Source organism: Calliopsis andreniformis, chromosome 6, assembly GCF_051401765.1.
Source record: "Calliopsis andreniformis isolate RMS-2024a chromosome 6, iyCalAndr_principal, whole genome shotgun sequence".
Taxonomy (NCBI): Eukaryota; Metazoa; Arthropoda; class Insecta; order Hymenoptera; family Andrenidae; genus Calliopsis; species Calliopsis andreniformis.
Genome location: NC_135067.1, coordinates 17204006 through 17224096, shown reverse-complemented (window position 1 = coordinate 17224096; position 20091 = coordinate 17204006). Strand labels below are relative to the sequence as shown.

Below are 20091 nucleotides of genomic sequence, written 5' to 3'. Positions count from 1 at the left end.
TCTGGCGACGTCAGGCCGGTCATTTCGACGTTGAGGCCCGAAACGAGAGGCTGGACGGACCGCTGCGACGACAGACGGTCGCAACAGATTGGAAATCATACCGCGGCTGGCATAATAACGAGCCACGCCAGCGCGCGATTGTCTATCACCTGCTGGACATGACGCTCGTGCGAGCGTGTGCGTGCATAGGTGTTCGCATTGATACGGGACGATGACGCGTGTACGTACCTACGAGCTGGCTCTGACGCGTTTCGGCTGAATCCAGCGCGCGAACCATCGCTCAATACTCGTCTCACGTATGAATAGCTATGCCGAATCGCCGCTCAAACAGGCGCGAACTGGTATCGCGCGCGTGAGAATCGTTTAAACGTCACGAACTGTATCTGTCAGGGGATGGAGAATTTTCCGCGTCGCTGGCACGATCGGCCATGCGTCACGAAGCGCGAGAACGCGACGTTATTTTCATGGGAAACGCCAAAAACATTAGCCAGACACGACCCCGCTCCGCCCTCCGCTCGATTTCTCTGTGCATATTTGTTTTTTGTTTCATTTTTTTTTTTATGCTTTTTCTGTGTCGTTGATCCCAATATAGGGGCTTTGAGTGACATCAACGCGCGAGATCGTACTGCGAGCGTCAACCAATTTGCTCGTTTTCAAAATCGTTTTGGAAGTACTGCCCCGGACATGGGTAAACAACCTGCTGAAAAATTGGTTTCATAACTGCAGCGAATAGGTTTTAATTCAATCTGAAGTGTCGAGCAATGATAAATACTGAAATCCAGCGGTTCGAACTTTTTCCTTGCGATTTTTCACCGATCGTTCTTCTAGTCTAGCCAACCTTCTTAGCACAATACCCGAGCCCGCCATCGCGACCCTATTACTCGGTCGAACCATTTCTGTTCTTCAATTACTCGATGTCTTCCATTTTGCCTTTCCTTTTTCACCATCCTCGTCCTTTTTGCGCTCCTCCGATGTTAGACTTCGCCCACCGCTCGTCGCTTGCCTCTTTCCGCCCTGTATTTCGCATTATTAAGGGTCATCCTGGCGGTGTTGTATTCAGCCGAGGCAGGATCGATTTTCGTCTCCGACAAGTGTGTACGTGCACCCGCGCAACCTTCGGGAGGAACTCGCGAGATAAGAATAACCGAGGTCAGCTGGCGTTTCACGCTCGAATTCCTTGCGCGAGCTCCCAGTGACCCTGGAAATAGTTACGCTCTGGGATAAAAGAGGATTTTTTTATCAGGGAAACGGGAGATTTCGTGTTCTCGCCGCACCTGCCCGAGGGTTTAATATAATCGAGCTGCGTATCGGCATGGAACGAGACGAAAATTGCGTTTATATAAATTCGCAAAGCCATAGCTTCAATTAGGCCCTGCGAAAACGCGCTAATTGATAGATCTCTAATTCCATAAGCCCATAATTCCGCGAACCGAAATTCCATGCACCTCGATGACGCGAGGCGAAACGCGAGCAAGTGGGGTGGCTCATGGGGCCAGAACAAAAGTTGGTATCGAGCCCGTAAATACAGACTGGATCCCCCCGGATGCCACTCAAATTCCATTTTCGCCACCTTCAGCAGCCACACCCCGGGACTACGTGTTCCGGTCTTGTCGCAAGTACAGGACGCAATGATCGAACTGTCCGAGCGAATCAGTGCGCGGTCCGATACGTGCAACTCGTTCGACCTTCTCTCTTTCTATCTTTCTCTCTCTCTCTCTCTCTCTCTCTCTCTCTCTCTCTCTCTCTCTCTCTCTTCCTCTCACGATCTCTGGTTCTCTGCTGCACACGTATCCACCGTGCCCCAACACAAGGCGATGACAGCTGTTTCGTGACAGCCGCGTGACATTTGCGGGTATTCCACTAGGCATCTAATTATCACCCGCCATGCAGTGCGTTACAATGTGCGCCATTACTGAAGATTTTTCGGACTCGCAGAATGTTAGAGGCACAGAGGTAAATACGAGAACGATGTCAGACAGATTTCCAAGAAGCTTAAAAAGGAAATAGCCAGCGTCGACGTTGGACGTTGCATCCACAGACGTCTAACTTCGTCGCAGCGCGGCAGATAACTTAAATTACCATTATATAATTAATTACCGGCACGCCGCTCCGCGATGCTCCAACCTTTTAATTTACGTAACGGTAATTTCACCGTCAGCGTCATCCGCGTCATTGAGCCGCTTAACGACTCCGACAAGCAAACTGCGAGCCAGAGGAGACGAGAGAGTCAAACATCCGATATTGCTGCAACTAACTTTCCAATTATCCAAATATGCATTTTCAACGTTACACAGAAAACAACGTTACCTCCCCGTGCACGGTGTACCCATTCCACCATTGAAAAACTTAATTACGTCGCTAGATGGAACAAAAGTTGCCGCAAGCTCAACCTCATACTCGAATCCCATACTGTTCGCGCGGCAGCCCTTCCTTCCCCTTCCGTCGAATCATCTCATATCTTCAGCGTTCTCCATACACCAAGCCGACCCACCCCCGCGTGTCCCTCGTCCGAGGCTGCTGGCTGCGTCGCTGAAAGCCACTCCTGATCATTCGCGCGTACTGTATTATTTTTACCTCCGCAACTAGAGCGGCGAAACACGCAGGCGTTATCAAACGCGGCTTTGTCTAAGTTTAATTGAAAATATTGGAATAAATCTTCCAATAGACATTGTCGGGCGAAACTGCCGCTCCGCCGTTCTGTGCAGCCGCCGCGCCGCGCGAAGAGATAGGGATGAGAGCGACGGCCGAGGGTTGGAGAGCGAAGTGTGATACAGAGAGGGACAGAAAGGGGGGATGAGTAACTGGATGGCTGGCAAGTGGAACAGGGACACGAGCATCAACGAGCGTGCCAGAGAAGGTAAATAGCCATTTGTGGTCGAGTTTGTAGCGAAGGTTCGCTGCTCAAAAATGGCAGCCGACTGTCGTAGTCAGCGGACCGTTTTGGCAATTCGAATCAATCCTCGTGCCTATTCCCCCACCCTCATAGCTGTCCGGCTCACCTTTATTTCGTCGAAACAGTTTATGCCGTATCAGCGTTTCCGCCGGTGCGGCAAATGGTCCTCGACTTGCCGCTCTCTTTCTCCCTGCGTGCAAACAAGATAATACTGCTGCACAAGGTAATAAGCTGATTCGAATTTCATTCACCGCTTTTTGGAGACTGATACTGCGGAATGGATACCGAACTGGTATGCAGATCCACATAGAAGTTAGCAATAGCTTCTACTGTCGACTTCTAATCATTGGCAATATGTTAACGAGAAGAAAGCTTCTCGAGAATGCTCGACAGTCCCAAACCGAAAAAGCTTGCCCGAGGGACACGATCGAACCGCTTCCAGGTCGCTCGTTCGAAGCGCCGGTAATGACGATAACGAATCGTCGTAATGGCGGCAGTCAGCCAGTCGTTGTCGACGCTGGGCGACAACGCCGCCGCTTTGGAATTTGAAGCGTGACAGGCTACATAGGTAGGCACGAGCGACGACGGTTATCGGAGTCGATCATTCAATTTTGCGCTGCAAATTGTCCGCGCCGGAAACTCATATCCGGGCACTTCCGGTTCTCCCTGGTTCCGCCCCCAGGGAAGAGAAGCCTCGCGAAAGGGCGGCCCTGCTGAATGGCCCGGTAAGAGAGAACCAGGAACCTGGTCGAAGAGAGGAGAGAGAGAGAGAAAGAGAAGACAAGGGTGAGAGAGAGAAGGCCAGGGTGAAAGAGGGGGTGGGAAAGGGGGCCAGGGACAGAGAATCGAGGAACGAAGAGGTCGCAGGTTGGATAGGCAGGGACTCCGGCTCGGATGAGCGACGAACTCGCTTCCGGTTGATTGCTCGTCGGCCTGCCAGGCCTGTTCTTGTCATTACCGTCCTCGTCGAGGGTGTTATCTCACCTATGCTTCGTACGTTTCTCTTCCACGTCCTTCGTACACCTCGCCTCAATTTTTCCTCCAATTTCAAACCTTCCAGGTTACCTGAAATTTAAATAATCGCTTCCTTTAGTTAGCGTTTAGGTGTACGGTATAATACGTAAAATTTATTCATCGCTCATCCCATCGAAACTTCAAGATTCACGTACATCCAGTCCACGTGATTCGCTATTTCCAACTTTACGCATGTAAAAGGACAAGTGGCGGACTACTTCCATCCCCCAGAGTCTCGGTAAAATGTGGTTATTAATCCGGAACCGTGTCTAATCCGGGCATTACTATTCATCGCCACGCCGCCGTCAAACCGACGGATCTAGCGGAACAATTCTCGTCGATCTGAATCCAATTGGGAATCGAATTCGCGCGTGTCTCCCCTCCCACTCCTCATCGCCTCGGCGGATTAACGGCGAAGAGCAGCCGCGAGAAAAATCGACAGGAGCCGTGGAAATCTCGTTAATCGTCGGCAAATCAGTGACGTCTAATTGACGGACGAGCCACTGGTTATCGACGTGGCGGGGGACGAAAAGCGGCAAGGACAACGGCGCGCTCGATGCGCAGCAGAATTTGTCGAATTGATCGACGGGCGCATCCCGAGCGGTAATTAGGCCCCGGGTACTAACTATAATCGGCTGCGCCTACAATTAGTGCCTTTTAGCGGGGTCGGTCTAAATTTTCGAACTGTTTCGGTAAACACATCGAGGCGTTCCACGCGGATGACGATGATACTGGCTTCATTAACGGCTTATACTCCACTTAACCGGATCGTTTGTACGGATTACGCCAGAGAAAATCGGCCAATAAACTGACGCCAAGCGCGCAAAAGTCCCGTAAAATTATGCGGAACGACGTGCCCTCTTATTAGAACGTATTGACGCGCCCGGAGGACCGTCCTCCTCTCGCAGATTACACATTTCTCGATTAATCGAGGATCCCGCCAATGCTCATTTTACTTAACCGAACGATCCACGGCAGCCGATAATTCTATAATCGCCGATCGGTCAGCATTCACGGAGCCAACAGCTTTACACGCGATGCCCGAAATATCGAGTTCAGCGAGCATTATCCGTCATTTCTTGCTTCAATTATTCCTAAAACTGCGGCAGAAATTGAATTCTGAGGTAATCAAGCAATACAAATGCAAATACCAGCGGGCGAGGGGGCCTGGCAACGAATCGTCATCGCCGCGCCATCGCTGTTTCGCATTTCGAAATATTCCGCATAAATAAACAATCGACATTTAGAATATCGATCGACGAACGTGTTGTCGTTGAACCGACGACATTAATAATTCACGGCCTTAATGCACGCTCGACCGATGCATATGCATACGAACAAAGTGTTTCCCCAGACCAGTTCCCACTGTTTCTCGCAATTTCTCGCTAATTTCACGACGACATCGTTTGTTTACCATCGACCTTCCAGGACACCAGCGGTTGCAGCCTGTTTCGTCAGAAGCGTGCAAGTCGCGGCCGAAATCGTCGCTCCGTGTGGTCTCCGTGTCTCTATCGCGGAGCTGTATACAGTGCTGGTTTGGGTCCTCGAATCACGCGCGGCACCGTTCGATTGATTCTATCAACAGGTCGATACGCTCCAAATCTCACGTGAGATTTTTTTCGCGCAATTGACGCGTGGATGGTCGCGCATCTGTGCCACGTTTCCCGTTTTATCAGCGCGATCGTCCGCTCCCCGATTTGTAATCAAAGCGACAATTTGTAACGCTTCGGAACGATATCAGCTAATTTGTGAACGCGAGAGGTAATAAAGCGTCTCTTGTATTATGCATCGCTTTTGATAGTCGTTCATTCGTCCGTCGACAGCCTCGTGACATGTTTGAAGCTTGAAAAGAAAAACGGTGTTGACTGGTAATCTTTTTGACAGAATTTCATTAGCAATCGATCCTGGATTTTTATCTTTTCAATTGTGACAAACTTATGCTTCTCTAATTATGAGTTTACTGTTCTGAAGTGAAGTTTAGAAAAGACAGTCGATCCTCTTGGTCGCCAGAACGCCACGCATAGTCGACGGACGCATGAAAGCTTACCATTCGCGAAGGAGTGCTCGAAGTGGCTTTTGTGCGATTCAGTCGTCGAGAATAGTGACGCGCCGATAGCGTCGCGCGACTCGCCAGGATTCGTTTAGCGTGATTCAAACGGAAGTTGGCGAAGTTGGACCGGTTATACGACAGCAGATGTCAACCACTACGCGAGCATTAGAGCGAGGAATCGTTCCAATGAATTACGAATTTCATTCTGCCGTCGTGTTCCGCGAGCTTCTCTCGGAATCATGGGAAATACCTCTGTTACATGATTCCATTAATAAAACGTTTACAATAAATTTAAACGACAAGTGTCTGAATTTAGTGAGAGAGTCAAGGACGAGTACTGCTCTTGGCGATGTCAGAAATTTTGTATACTTGGCTGTTCGATCGAAGCTGAGAGAATCGTTTCCTTCTAGACGCTTAAGCGCGACGAGACACGGCGAGGAAAGAAGTTGGCCAGCCTACTAAAAATTCAAAACGCCGGCGAATTTCCCTGAGAATAAATTTCCAAGTTTCCCGCAGCGAGAACAGCCGAGCAAATACAGCGGCGAGCTTATCCAACCCCGGGACCAACTAGAAAGTTTGACGCATTGCCGGTGAATAAACCGAAACGATTGTTACGCAACATTTGCGAGAGGAAAGAAGAAAGTTTTTCAGCGTACGTCGCGGTGATACGTATATTCTCATATTTTTTTTATAATTAAAAAGAAGAACGAGAAAGGGGACACGTCGCAGTCCTTTTGCGGCTTGCTTCTCTAGTTGATTCAAGACGACGAGAATAGACTATGAGTAACGCTTCATCTAATGCAATGACAACGTAAGTAATTCATATCCGGGAGAGACACGAATAATATATTTAGGGGAATTTATGCGACGTAATCTTGATGGAAATTTCATTGTGAAGTGGTGAGTTGAAGAGCCGCGACGCGCCGCCAGTGATAACCCTGTCGTCAGAGGCTGATGTAAAAGACTACCACTTGCCTCGAGGAAAAACGTTGCACCTTCGACGACAAAGCATGTGCCTGACTGCGGTTATCAACCATAGACGGGGGCTTCTCGGGTAATGCAGGCGTGTTTTCTAATTTTCCATCGCGTATTTCATTCAATCGCGCCGCAATATACCCACTCCTCGAAGTGATCGTAACAGTTTATTAATAACATATCGAAACCAAAATGTGCCACGTCTCTGGTGGACGCGGAGAGCGTATAATTTTACGATCATTGAATTCAGTTTTCGAACGAAATATTTTCAATGTGACGGTTCAGTAATTCGTTTAAATTCATATCTCGTCGAGAGTATCGATGTGAAAGCAACGCTGGACGCGCGGCTGAATACCATCGACATTCTGTAAACGAGCGATGAAATAGCGCGTGTATTTTCCGATCGTTGTTCGAACGCGAAGACACGCGCACTCATTCCCCTTCGACAGAGCGTTGATTTCAGGAATAGGCAGCAACATGTCCCTGCCGTCCTGCATACCGCAGGATCAGGAATTCTTGACGGGACAACCGCCAGGGTACACGCCTCAGACACCGTTGCTGAACAATCGAAACCGCTCGGAGAAGAATGACAACGAACAGCAGAAACTGCGACCGAATTTTTTACCATTAACGCCTGCCAATACGGTTTGCGTGCCAATGAACACTCGGGATACTACGAACAGTAAGTGTATTACTTTTTCAGAATTTTGAACGCTCGATGCAGAGGAGTTAGAGGATTACTGTAACTATTATCGACAGTTAAGCAACAAATTGTGGACCAGCGATTAAGGCCTGTGGGAAAAAGGAAATGTCATGCGGAAATGGTGTCCATCATGAGCACTCTTTACGCGAACTTACTGATAGTCATCGGAGTCGCTGTGCCTGTCACAGCCAGCGTCACCGAAAAGGTTCCTCCTTCGTTGAATCAGGTGGTGAATCTTTCCATATTTCCCTGACTTTGTTCTACTTGATGTTTTACACCTATGAAGACGAGACGTTTGATACTTTGCAAATAAGTCACTTACATAGACGATAGCGTTTTTTTTTTCTTTTTTTAGGGGTTCTACCTGTATCTGTACTTGATTAGTGTCAGTTTCGTGATTTCCATGTACTTTACCGTGCTAAGGGACAAGACTCTGAGAAATCTGGCGCTGAAAAACGAGAGGAAGGAGCAGACTTACGCGTTTAATGAAAAATGTGACCGTGTAAACGTAGGACAGGTAAGATCTTCGTGTTCAATCATGAACGAGGAACACAATTTTGAATGGTTTTTAACTTAGCTTAAATTTGAGTCATAGCAGCACCTTCTACATTCGTCAGAAAGTTTCCATTGTGAAGTTCCAGCTCCTGCAAGTTACACCTGCCTCGATCACACTCTACTTTCTGTTATTACTCTTCAATATCCATCTTCCACTATCTCCAAAATTATTGAGTATCTGCATTGAAATATTTTATAGAGTGTAACAGGGGATACTATATACAACTTAGTGTTATAAGAATACATCAAAGTGGAGAGAGACCAAGTTAGGTGGTTCCCTTGTTAACCTTAACTTGTTTTCCACTCCGCGTCTAACGATTTATACAAAACGTTTACAATCGATCGTACTAATTAGCGGACTGTCATTCGTTCACGCAACACGACACAATGAAATCTTTGTTCCACAGATGCAACAGTACGGTAGCTTTTGTCTCAGACTCGGCGCGGTGGGATTTGGCGCCGGCTCGCTGGTATTTACGGGATTGCAAATTGGGGCGGAAATAGCTTCCGGACCGTTCAGGGCGATTACACCCGGTGCCAGGTTGCTATTGGTCACGGCCCAGATGCACTTCATATTTCTAAACAGCAAAAATTTAAAACTGGCCAAATACACTGCTCTTGCGAAGCTGGGCCTCATGCACATGATCGCGACCAACCTCTGCGAATGGCTACAGGTATCTCCCATAGTAATTGATACCTGCATTTCTTATCTTCAAACTTTGAAAATTTGAAAATTTGAAGACTTGAACATTTGAAAATTTAAATATTTGAAAATTTAAATAACTGAAAATTTAAATATTTGAAAATTCAAATATTTGAAAATTTGAAAATTCAAATATTTGAAAATTTGAATATTCAAATATTTGAAAATTTAAATATTTGAAAATTTGAATATTCAAATATTTGAAAATTTAAATATTTGAAAATTGTTAGTTATTATCTCTGAATAAATTTACAAAACAATAGTAAAAAGCAATGTTGAAGCTACATCAAAAAGGGTGAAACACTAGAAGGTTGAGCATCAGCGACGCGCATTACATACCAATAACCTTTTAATTCTCATACGATATCGATTAACCGTAGTTAGCGTTTATCAAAGTCGAGCCGGGTGATGTTTATTCCTACATTTGTGGAAACATATCCCTCGACACGGACGACTGGAGCCCCGTATCCTGTTTCCCGGGGAAATCGAAGCAGTCGTTTATCAGCGGCGAAATTATTCCAGCATAAAGCGTCATCGGCGCTTTTGATTTCGTGACGCTGAAGCGCGGGGAATATTAACGATAATTCTCTATCTTTAATTCCGATACGTTCCTCCCCCGCATTTTCCACGACCATTCCATTTGTTCTACCACCAGGCGCTGGTCGAAGAGACGCAGCACGAGATCGATCAGCTGGGCCATGCACACGACGACGAGGACGGGATTCTCAAGTCTCTTCTCCGAGACGCCAGCCCCTTCCTTTTTCCATGCACAATTGAATTCAGTTTAATTTGCGCGGTGATACTGTTCGAGATGTGGAAGAGGGTGGACGAGAAGATCGATGCAAAGGGCGAGAGTCCGACGAGATCCTCCTATCACCTTAGCATAGATTGCAGCAGCTCTCACAGGTCAGACGGGGAATTTAATTAAATCGATAAGACCTCCTCCGTTAATTTGTTAATGCGATATCGTTCAGATTTTAAGACGCCCCGTGCACAGACACGAACTTCTATCTCGACCAACTTTTTCAGAGGTCTCTTCGGCGGGATTCTGGTCGTCGCCGCGACGATATTGAGCCTGATTATGTTCTTCGTATTGAAGGAGGCCAAAATGAAGATAGCGATCGTCCAAGTGACAGCTCTGGACGCGACTATACTCGGTTTAGGTAGACACCTAATAATAATTCTATCGATTGAACAAGAAATTTTCTCGCTGTAATACTCATCCACGTCTAAATCATAGGGATGATAGCCTCAGTCGCCGGTACTCTGAAGCTGCAAGCGTTACAGCAAAAAATTATCAAGCCGTCAGACTTAGACACGACGCTGTTGGCGGCGGCTCAAGCTGGTGTCTATCTGCATTGTCTTTTTGGCGTGGTCGGTGATATATTGACGATGGGACCAACCTGGGTGCTGTCGTTGATTACGGATTTATTGGCCTTGATACAGAGCACCAGCCAAACTTTGCTCATTAAAGTAAGAAACCTTCTCGAAAGTAATAATTTTATCGAACGAGCTATATCAATTTTGCGAAAATTCCTAGATCGCATGGGGGAGGCGTTGCAGCAAGAAAGACAAGCCTGGCAAGGAACTGATCACTTTCCTGATAGTGGTCAACATAGCCCTGTGGACAGTGAACACCTTGGAGAAGTCTCGCGCAGGTGTTCGTCCTGATCACCTGAGATTCTTCGGCGTCTGGGCGTGGACGATCATCACCCACGTCTCCATGCCGCTGGCTATATTCTACCGATTTCACTCTGCCATATGCCTGTTCGAGATATGGAAGACGTGTTACAAATGCAGGTCAAACAGCGTCGTGCAAACGCCCTACTAAACTTACAACTTCTCCACAAATTGAGTAACTTAGAGAGTATTTCATTTGTAATTCACGCGAACAGAATATCTTGAACGTGTTGCGCCTTTTGAGAAGCAGCACTGAACTAGCACGGTGAAATTGCGTTACCCTTCAGCCTTTCCTGTAATTACCGACCCGTACGATGGAAAAAAAGAAGCAAAAGGAAAATAAGCGACCTTTTGCAAATAACAACATTATAAGGGCAAACTTCCCTATAATGTCTGCTGTCCTGCTACTGCGTGGAACTCGTAAGGCGGTGCGAGACAAAAGGTAAAAGGACAGGTTTGAAAGCAGTGAGACAGAATGCTGTGGCCGTCGAAATCGATAGAGGTGCGTAGTTTTATCGATGTTGGAGGAAAAGATAGACAGTAACAGCGATGGTGGACCGTCGACAGTTTGATACGGTTTACGGTAAACACATTTCAGTAGCAATCACATCACGAGGCAAGCAGGCCTCGCTGCAGCGAGAAGTAGGTGATGCTTCGGTGGTTGGAGAAAGCGGGCGAGTGGTCGGTGAAGAGGCTCTTAGCCAACCCTTTGTTGCTCCTGCCACCGCTATTGCTTCTCCCATCCACCCACCAACGGAGTGGAGGCTCTACTCTTGACCAAAGGCCTCTGATTTACTTAGCCTATCGAGTGCTCTCGGACTCGTCCACCAAGAATACCGTATATACACGAACAGCCCGTGTACGTCGTGTACTGAAATTTCGAACTTAATGCTCCACTTACTGTCCTTTCGTCCTTCGCGTCAACATTTCGGAGTTTGATTAAAGGATCACGTGTAAATAACTTTTACAGGGGAACTGAAATCAATTGAAACGCTTATTTATCACTTTCGATATTTCACGTGGAAGAAAACAAGATACGCGGGTAATTATTTAAAAAAGGGGAACAAAGAACGCATGAATCTTCGACGAAGGCAAGGAAAGAAAGAAGGGTGTTAGTACCCCGCCATCACTCCCTAACGCTTGCCACAGGTTTTGTTTTTCGACGGATTTAACGAGGATTTACCGTTCCTAGGACTCTTCGCCGTAGCCACCACCATCGTCGCTACAATCCGCAACATACGCCAGGAAAGCTCTCGAAAACGTCGAAGAAAATCTTATATCTCCCAGCACCGACTGGATGTGGAAGCTGGCGGCGTGCGAGTTCAAGATCATTTTCAAGAATTTATTCGAAACGATCGCTCACTCGCACGAAACCCGTGTCGAATCAAATTTATCGGCTCACTAACGACGCGTCGGTTCACCCCATCGCTCGTTTCGCTTCATTTGTTTATTTCAATTTACCGTCGAATTTACATCTGCCCCGTTATCTATGCTGCTGATGATAACGATATCGGTTAACATCAGGGTGAATCGGTCGCAAGGACATCGATTATTTATTATTTATAGCAAGAACGCCTTGAAACCGAAGTAATCAAGGACCGATTAAATTTTCAACTAGTTTTCCCGTTACTTTTCCTCGATGACAACTTTTTCGGACCGTCCTTGTCCAAGGAAAAATCTTGCAATTTATCGGGTTTACCTAACCGCCGCCCTCTGGAACCGCTCACCGATTCCAAAGTCCGTGATGGAGAAGGGAAGAAGTAGAAGAGGAGGCGGAACAGGCGCGACAGCAACGGGACGAGGAAACCTTGATATATCCGCCAAACACGAGGAGCTGCAACACGCCTTGGCGGATTTATCGGAGCTGCGGATAATGGATGGTCTTCTCGGGCTGGAAAACTTTTTTAAATAATATAACGCGCAACTAACGTACAGCTTCGCATACACAGCGATCTGCAATACACCAACTTATACGAACGAACAAGGGGGGAACGTTTCTGCTCTCGGCGTACGCGACGGTAAAATAATCGTCCGTTACAAGCACGCGCAACAAATGGCTGGCTCTGTCTTCTCGTTCAGGAGTACGTGACGAAAACGTATCGACACGTGAAATTGTGGAGCGCTCGAAACAAAATTATCTCGTGAGCGAGGAGCGTAAAGGGTCAGCGGAGGTTCTCCTTCTCGACCCAATTGCACGGGGTATCTAATGGATTTTCGATATGCTCGTCGCGCCACGACGCGGTGGGCGCTATTTAAAAAAAAAAAGAGTGAGGGGAATGGAGGAGACAGAAAAGAAAAACAATTACCGACAAGTAAATTAGTCGTTGCTGTCGGTGGAGATAAAAAGAAGAGAAAAAATGACAGTGGTATTGACAGAACAACTACCAGACAAAAACCACCACCGGAGGTTGTCGATTGGACGATCCTCGGGAATGTATTTAATTCGATTGGACTCTGCCGCCATCTGGACGGGACAAGGAGGGCGAAAGGGCGAGGGGTGGCTTGCAGCAAGGGTGAGGGAACCTCTGTTTCCGGCGGAAATGAGGCCTTCGCGACTCGTACTCCCATCCTCTACCCCTTTTGCCTCCTCCCGAATGTCACTTTCGAGACCCCCCCTCGACCTGCCTGTGGCCATCCCCCAGTCGAACGCTCTATCACCCCCTATCTCGACATGGGAGGGTGCGACAGCGTAAATCGTATTTATATTCTATCTCTCATGGCCAGGTAAATATTTTGAGCGGCCATGGTTACATGTATCGCGCGCGAAACTTGTTCTCTCTGGGAATCATTGAAATCCTCTCTCGGATACGCGGAGGATTATACACACAAACCTCCCCTCGACACTCTCTGGCCCCGGTGTAAACACAGTCGACCACCACTGTCGGCCTCTTTTAAATATTTAAATTATAAATATTTACCAGTCGCGTGAAATTCGAGCATGAGCGGAGTCGAACGCGCAATTGAAATTTGCCAGGGAGAACTTTCCACTAGAACGAAATCATGATCGGCCATCGCCATCTGTTTATTGCATTTTATTGAAATGTTCAAACGTTTACCAGAGAATTAAAGTTTAAACAATTTTCCTATGCCGCCGTGTGCTTTCCTTTTACTATGGGACTAGGGATGATAAAGAAAAGGAGGCGGGGGCGGATGAGACTGAGAGTGGAAAAATCAGAGCCAGAAAAGGCTTGGCTAATGCTCCCTCGCAGCTGAATGTCGCTCGCTCGGCGAGGATGTAATTTTCGCTGTATGCCCGGATTAGAAGCCAGCTCGTCGGGCTCCACGTTATACCGCTTGATAAGTATTGCCCCTCATACCTCTTGAATACACTAGAACTGGAAAAGGGATTCGGGATGATCTCAAAGCGATCGATTGGCCTCGACGTGACGTCATGGGTCACGGCGATAGGCGGCCGTTATGTCTTGTTAAGAATCTACGTACCGTAATAGCGCAGATTAATGATAACAGCGTAAGGGATAGCCCAGGCGTGTGCCTTGTTCCAACGTAGAAAGCTATTATTGCGGTCACTGTCGTTGCCACTTCAGCGAGATTGATTTTGCTCGACGCTACGGGGTAGAAAGACGTGGTCTTATCCCCCCAAAGAAGGCTCTGGATTAAGAAACCGTACTTCTATACACAATGTTTTAATATTCAGTCTATCAATGAAAAAGGAGAATACTCCTTTTAGAAACGTCGAAATGTTACTTAACAAAGAGGTACGTGTTTCAATGAAACCGATATCTATTTAAGGAAGAAAAGTTGCTGATCGAAAAAGTAGATTACGGGAGTTCACCGTCCTTGGGCATAGAAAGGACAAAACTTTTACTAGATGGTATCTCTTAAAATCAGGTAAGCGGATCATTGGGAGATTTAGCGGAAAAAAGTCTCGTGGAAAAATGCATCGACGTAAGGTGCTCTTTCTTGGCCAACCTTTCAATTTCCAATATCGCGAAGAGTTTATATCGATAGTAATTTTGGTTAATAAATTATGTATAGCGCATACTGTCTGGCTCTTTGTGTGAAGGAAAAATAATGTTGAATGTTTTACGATTTTTGTTTATTCAAGCACTTAAGACTATAAGTTACAATGTAACATGATGTGTAATCGACAGAATAAGAAACTTTCGGTAGTTCATTGTTTTAATAGCTGCTGCTCCAACTTAATGTACGTAGCAATATAAACTTGTGATTATGCTGGTGCAGTAACATTCTAAACACCGTGTTTTAAGCAGATCTTTAGTTTTTTTTCTTGTCTTTTGATAGTTTCACCTCAAAGGAGTTGCTACGACGCTCGTAAATGTGCCACTGATTTTTTTAAATGTATCAACAAATTGTTCACTTTCTGTCCACAATGTAATTAAACTTGCGTCGGCTTTGGCATTCTTGAGGGTTCTGATGTTTGTGGTAGTTGGACACACTTCGCTAATGACCATACCTAAAACAGAAATAAGAAAAATATTAAATAAATGGAACTCACTGTATAAGAGAAGAATGTAAGTTTACTTCATGTGCTTTACCTACAAACACACAAACAATTCTCAAAAGCTTTAAGAAGCCAAATGTGTATTGTTGTATGTTGTAGTCTATACTTACTTTTGGAATTCCCACTCTCGATTGTCAAGGGGACAAACTTGTCGAGTCTTCAACCAACGTGAGATGCAATGGAAATGGAATGCATGCTATGCAAAAAAAAAGCATTAAAAAAGTGAAAGAAAAAAGATTATGTTGCTATAATGATCGTCACTAAGTGTTTTTTGTAACAAGAGCTCCTAAAATGAACTACGTACATTGCATACACCCCAAGCTACAGTGCATTCTTCGCTAGTGGCAGATGCTTGATTCGCTTGACACTCGATACATAAATCCATTATATGATTACGACAGATCGCACAGTTGTCTACCACGATATCTGTAAAATAATTCGTAGTATAATTGACATTAAACTTGCTAAGCAAGGTACCAATGTAAATATACCGTATTTCATAAAAATGTACATAATAATATAACTTTTAAATACGTACCCCATGCCCAAAGTGCTACAGCATTCCACTAAAATAAAAAATTACATTTTCTTGAATAAAACATTGACTATAAACCATGTGATTATAGTATAAATGACAATGCAAAAATAAGGTTAGAATTCGGTGGTCAAACATCCTAAAAGTACTTATATTCATATTCGTGCTACAGAATATATCTTCTAGTTTTCAGTCTCACCTTTTTCACCTCGAAACGTTTCTTCTCTCCCTTACTACTACTCGAAGTTGGTAAATCGGTTTCTTCATCGTCAATCTCCATTGCCGACGCCATGTTTAAATTTTGATGTCTGTAGCCAACTGACATCTCGTGTCAGAAATACGAAATTCGTTGAGCGACGTAACGATTAGTAGACGCGTTTTCTTAATTACTTAACATTTTTGGAATTACTATGAGGTGCATCATTGCAAACTTGATATTTTAGTCTCGCAATGAAAAATGATTGCTAATCAGAACGTGGATCATAAAAATATATCGTTGTACCGACGTGTCGAGGCGAGGTTATATTACCAGACGAGGAACTGATTTACGAAGAAACATGACAGTTATCTCAGTTCCAAACTTGAAGAAGTGAACTTCAATTTAACTCTAGCATACGGTTTTAATTGTACTCTTTTGATCTGAAACGGTAATTGTAAACGGTATCTCACAATGAGGCGAAAGGCGGGTGTTGGTGCGATTCAAAAACAAAAGCTGGAGCAAGAGAAATATAGAGATAAGGGGACAGAGCTTCAGGAGAACCAATTTGAGCAGATGACAAAACAAATGGAAATGTTCCGCGTTAATTTAGAGGAGTTTGCGACGAAGCATAAGAGCGAAATTAAGAAGAACGCTCGTTTTCGGCGACAGTTCACTGAAATGTGTGCATCAATAGGTGTGGACCCTTTAGCCTCTGGTAAGGGGTTCTGGTCAGTTCTTGGCATTGGAGACTTTTATTATGAACTTGCTGTACAAATTGTTGAAGTTTGTATGGCTACAAATTATAAAAATGGAGGACTGATATCTTTGGATGAACTTAGAACTAGATTGATCCAAGCAAGGGGTACAAGGAAGGAGCATCAAGAAATAACAAATGAAGATTTATTAGCTGCAGCCAAAAAATTACGAATTTTTGGAAGTGGATTCTCAGTTGTTCCAATTGGTAAAGGCAAATATTTAGTGCAATCTGTTCCTGGTGAACTGAGCATGGACCATACTGCTGTATTGCAACAAGTCAGTTTATCAGGGAATGCATATGTTTCGAAGTCTATGTTGTGCAGAGACTTACGTTGGGAACCAGATCGTGCACAGAAGGCTTTGGATCATATGATGAAAGAAGGATTGGCATGGCTAGATGAACAAGGTGAAAACGAAACATTATATTGGTTCCCTAGTTTATTTACAGCCTGTATCACCTCTAAAGAGTGAGCACAGCATAATGATAATTGCACTGTTAATAAGTATTTTAAAAGAAAGAAAGATATATCTGTAGTATTAAATGTATTTTTAACATAAATAAATTTACATACTCTTGTAATATTTACACAGTGCAATATTAATATTAAAATTTTCTTGGATAGAAGGAAATATTGTCATCTAATTTCATTCACTTCTTTAAATCTAAAAGAAATAATTATATGTAATTAAAAAAATGTTCACATGTAAGAAATCATAATTATTTGAAAATATAATGCATACCTTTGTATATCTTCCAGTGTAAATTGTGCCAATTGTTGCTTGCAAGTCAATAACTCTTTACTTAGTTCATTATTTTCTTTTTGTAATATGCTAATTTTGGCTCTGAGTTCCTTGGCCTTTCCTTGAAATTTAGCTGTCAAAGATTTTGCTTCATCCCTCCATCTAAAATGTAAACTAATATTAAATTGTTGATACTTATTTGGAGATATAAATTTTCCATACTTTTTACTTAGTTTCTGATGGACTTGAACATGATGGATTAACTCCCTTGTTTTCCTGTCAAATTTTTCCTGTAACTTATTAACGTGATCTGATAATACTGACTGACAGCAGTGACACTTATTTTCCACCCTGTAATAAAAGTGTTGTATAATTTTTCTTAAAGTATTACTAAGAAACTGCATTTACTTACTTTATATCTAGAGTACGTTTATTTTTTATATCAAAGGGGTAAGTAATAATTCCATCTGTTGAAACATCTTGTAGCCTATTTTCCCTTACACGATTAGATTTCTGATTATCTTCCAATACCTGAATTTTATTCTCAAGAGATTGTCTTTCATTATCTCTTTTTTGAATTTCACAATCAAAATCTTGTTTCAATGATCTTAATTGTAGTACAAGGTTTTCTTTATCACCTAAAGTTTTAGCCAATTGATTCTCTAAGTCTGAATAATGTTTCATTATGTCCTTATTTTCACGATCAGCTTTTTTCATTTGATTTTCAGCATTCATAGAGTGCTGCTGTGCTAATTTGTATAACTTGTCATTTGATGTAGCCAGCTTGCTCTCAAGAGTAATAATTTTGTCCTTTAGTTGTTTAATTTCCATGTCATATTTATTTTTAGCTATTGATTCATCATATACCTGCATTTGAAGTTCCAAACGTTTGATTTTCTGTTCGTAGTTTAATATCTTTGCATTTGAATCTATACGCATTTTGTCTAATTTTTCTTCAGTAAATTTCAGCTCTCTTTCAAGTTTGTCAGCCAGTGACGTTTTTTCTCGTAATTCTGCTTTCAGTTCTTTAATTTCTGTCAAATATCTTTCTGCATTTGATGCAATCTCCTCTTTGGTATTTTTATTTAGCTCTTGTATCTTGGTATCATATTCATTTGCTATTACAGTTAATCGATGTTCTAATCTAGATTTTTCTTCCAAAACAAGTGCTTCACGATGGAGTACAATCTCTTTTTCCCTAACTACGGATTCTATTAATTCAATGGCTTCTGCCATTCTACTCTTTGTCTCCCTATCTTTTTCTGCAATATTCTCAGCATATCTCTTAACTTCATTTAACTTCTTTTCTAATTCTAACTTGGCTTGCACAACTTTATTAGTCTCTGTTTTAGCATAAGCCAAATCCTTTTTCAGTGTCTCTATTGTTATCTGATTATTCCTGTCTTTTAAAACATAAAAATAATGTCTTCTTTTGTTATATAAAAATACAAATATGTTTGATACTGACCTCTTTCTTGTGCTTCTTTCTGCAAACTTCTGTACTTCTCCATAAGATCATCCTTTTCTTTAGTTAAATTTTCAACTCTTTCTTTACTTGTCTGGTACAATGTTTGATGCTTTACAAAATTATCTTTCACATGTGAAAGTTTATCTTCTAACATTTTAATGGCTTCTGTATAACTTTCCTTAATAATATGTACTTGTTCCTGATAAAACTTTGTATTTTTTCCATCTGTACGAATTCCTCTTAATTCTTCCTCTAAGGCACTTATGGTATTCAATGAAATATGCCATAGTTGTAAGACAGAATCCTTCTCTGCTTCTAATAGTGTAATACGTTCCTGTAAATTTGCAACTTCTCTTTTATATAAATCTGGATTACCACATTCTTCCAAATGAATATGTTTAAAGGATTCTTTTATGTCATCAACTTGCTGGCTTTCATTTCTCAGACTTTCTAGTTCAGATCGTATATTACTCTGTTCTACCTAAAAATTACAAGCACATAAGTATTTAAAAATATAATTAATTCAATACGAATATACCTTGCATAACTGCAAGTCTCGTTTGAGCTCTTCCATAATCTCATGATACTCCTCAGGTATTAGTACTCCTTCGGTGCTATCAGCAAAAAGGAAAATTTTGTTAAATTTATTCCTTACAAATATTAGATGTATAACCACAAAACTAACCACTGTTTCAAGGGAGTATCTTGCTCTATATTAAGCATCTTGTTATTAAAAATATGAATTTCCCAATACTATCTGAATTGTAAATTCATTGTGAACAGATACTGTTCGTATAATTTAGATTTATGATTCTCCAAGCCAAAGCATCATCCTCTCACTATGAGTAAACATAAACAATACTGTTGAGGTATCAGCATTGACTAAATATAAATATAGATGTGACATTCAGTCACTGACCTGTACATACTGGATAGTAAACATTCGCCATCTGAACGGAGTCAGTGGTACTAAGGTTTTTCAATTCCTTCGTTACTCGTCATGCTATTTGGCGCTATTTTTATTCAAAAGATATTTGAACTTTTTAATAATTTCAAATTTTCAAATTTTTACTTTGAAGTTTCAGTGGATCTACAGATCCTTCAGAAAACTATCCGCTCAACCTACCCTCTTTCTGCAGGTACAGAGTGCCAATTTTTTAATTTTTGTAGTTCACGGCCTGCCGCTAGATGGCTATAGTATTTCAGTGTCCGTATTTTTAGTAAATTTAAAATAGGCTTATATTGCAATACTTTTGTTGCCCATATTGTTATATAATAAATAAGAAAAGATGTAAAATGTACTTTAAAAGAATATTTGCAGGATCAAAACAATTCG

At 43.1% G+C, this 20091-nt stretch overlaps 4 protein-coding genes across 7 annotated transcripts; 2 read left to right on the top strand and 2 right to left on the bottom strand.

Annotated features, from left to right (window-relative positions):
* The first annotated feature begins 6736 nt into the window (after positions 1-6736).
* Positions 6737-10724, top strand: LOC143180866 (proton channel OtopLc). The gene is made up of 10 exons (XM_076380876.1): positions 6737-6768; positions 6856-7011; positions 7382-7614; positions 7692-7861; positions 7991-8152; positions 8598-8864; positions 9549-9799; positions 9923-10056; positions 10134-10366; positions 10434-10724. The coding sequence occupies exons 1-10, from the start codon at positions 6737-6739 to the stop codon at positions 10722-10724; spliced, it is 1929 nt and encodes a 642-aa protein (XP_076236991.1).
* Positions 10725-14608: 3884 nt separating this feature from the next.
* On the bottom strand, positions 14609-15920 carry Roc1a (Regulator of cullins 1a). The gene is made up of 5 exons (XM_076380761.1): positions 15791-15920; positions 15595-15622; positions 15361-15482; positions 15167-15252; positions 14609-15008 (listed from the first exon to the last, which is right to left on the bottom strand). Exons 1-5 carry the CDS (start codon positions 15914-15916, stop codon positions 14996-14998), a joined length of 375 nt encoding a protein of 124 aa, XP_076236876.1. The 5' UTR covers positions 15917-15920; the 3' UTR covers positions 14609-14995.
* Positions 15921-15939: 19 nt separating this feature from the next.
* Lsn (vacuolar-sorting protein SNF8) lies at positions 15940-17017 on the top strand. The gene has a single exon (XM_076380760.1). It carries the CDS (start codon positions 16262-16264, stop codon positions 17015-17017), a length of 756 nt encoding a protein of 251 aa, XP_076236875.1. The 5' UTR covers positions 15940-16261.
* A 58-nt stretch (positions 17018-17075) lies between these two features.
* LOC143180793 (uncharacterized) lies at positions 17076-19580 on the bottom strand. 4 transcript variants are annotated; one of them, XM_076380758.1, is made up of 7 exons: positions 19441-19580; positions 19294-19369; positions 18756-19236; positions 17700-18690; positions 17510-17638; positions 17288-17461; positions 17076-17209 (listed from the first exon to the last, which is right to left on the bottom strand). In XM_076380758.1, the coding sequence occupies exons 1-7, from the start codon at positions 19476-19478 to the stop codon at positions 17182-17184; spliced, it is 1917 nt and encodes a 638-aa protein (XP_076236873.1). In that variant the 5' UTR covers positions 19479-19580; the 3' UTR covers positions 17076-17181. The 4 variants fall into 4 exon arrangements, with proteins under 4 accessions (XP_076236873.1, XP_076236871.1, XP_076236872.1 ...); XM_076380756.1 differs by lacking the exon at positions 17076-17209 and having other exon boundaries at positions 17228-17461; XM_076380757.1 differs by lacking the exon at positions 17076-17209 and having other exon boundaries at positions 17228-17449.
* Between the last annotated feature and the right edge of the window lie 511 nt (positions 19581-20091).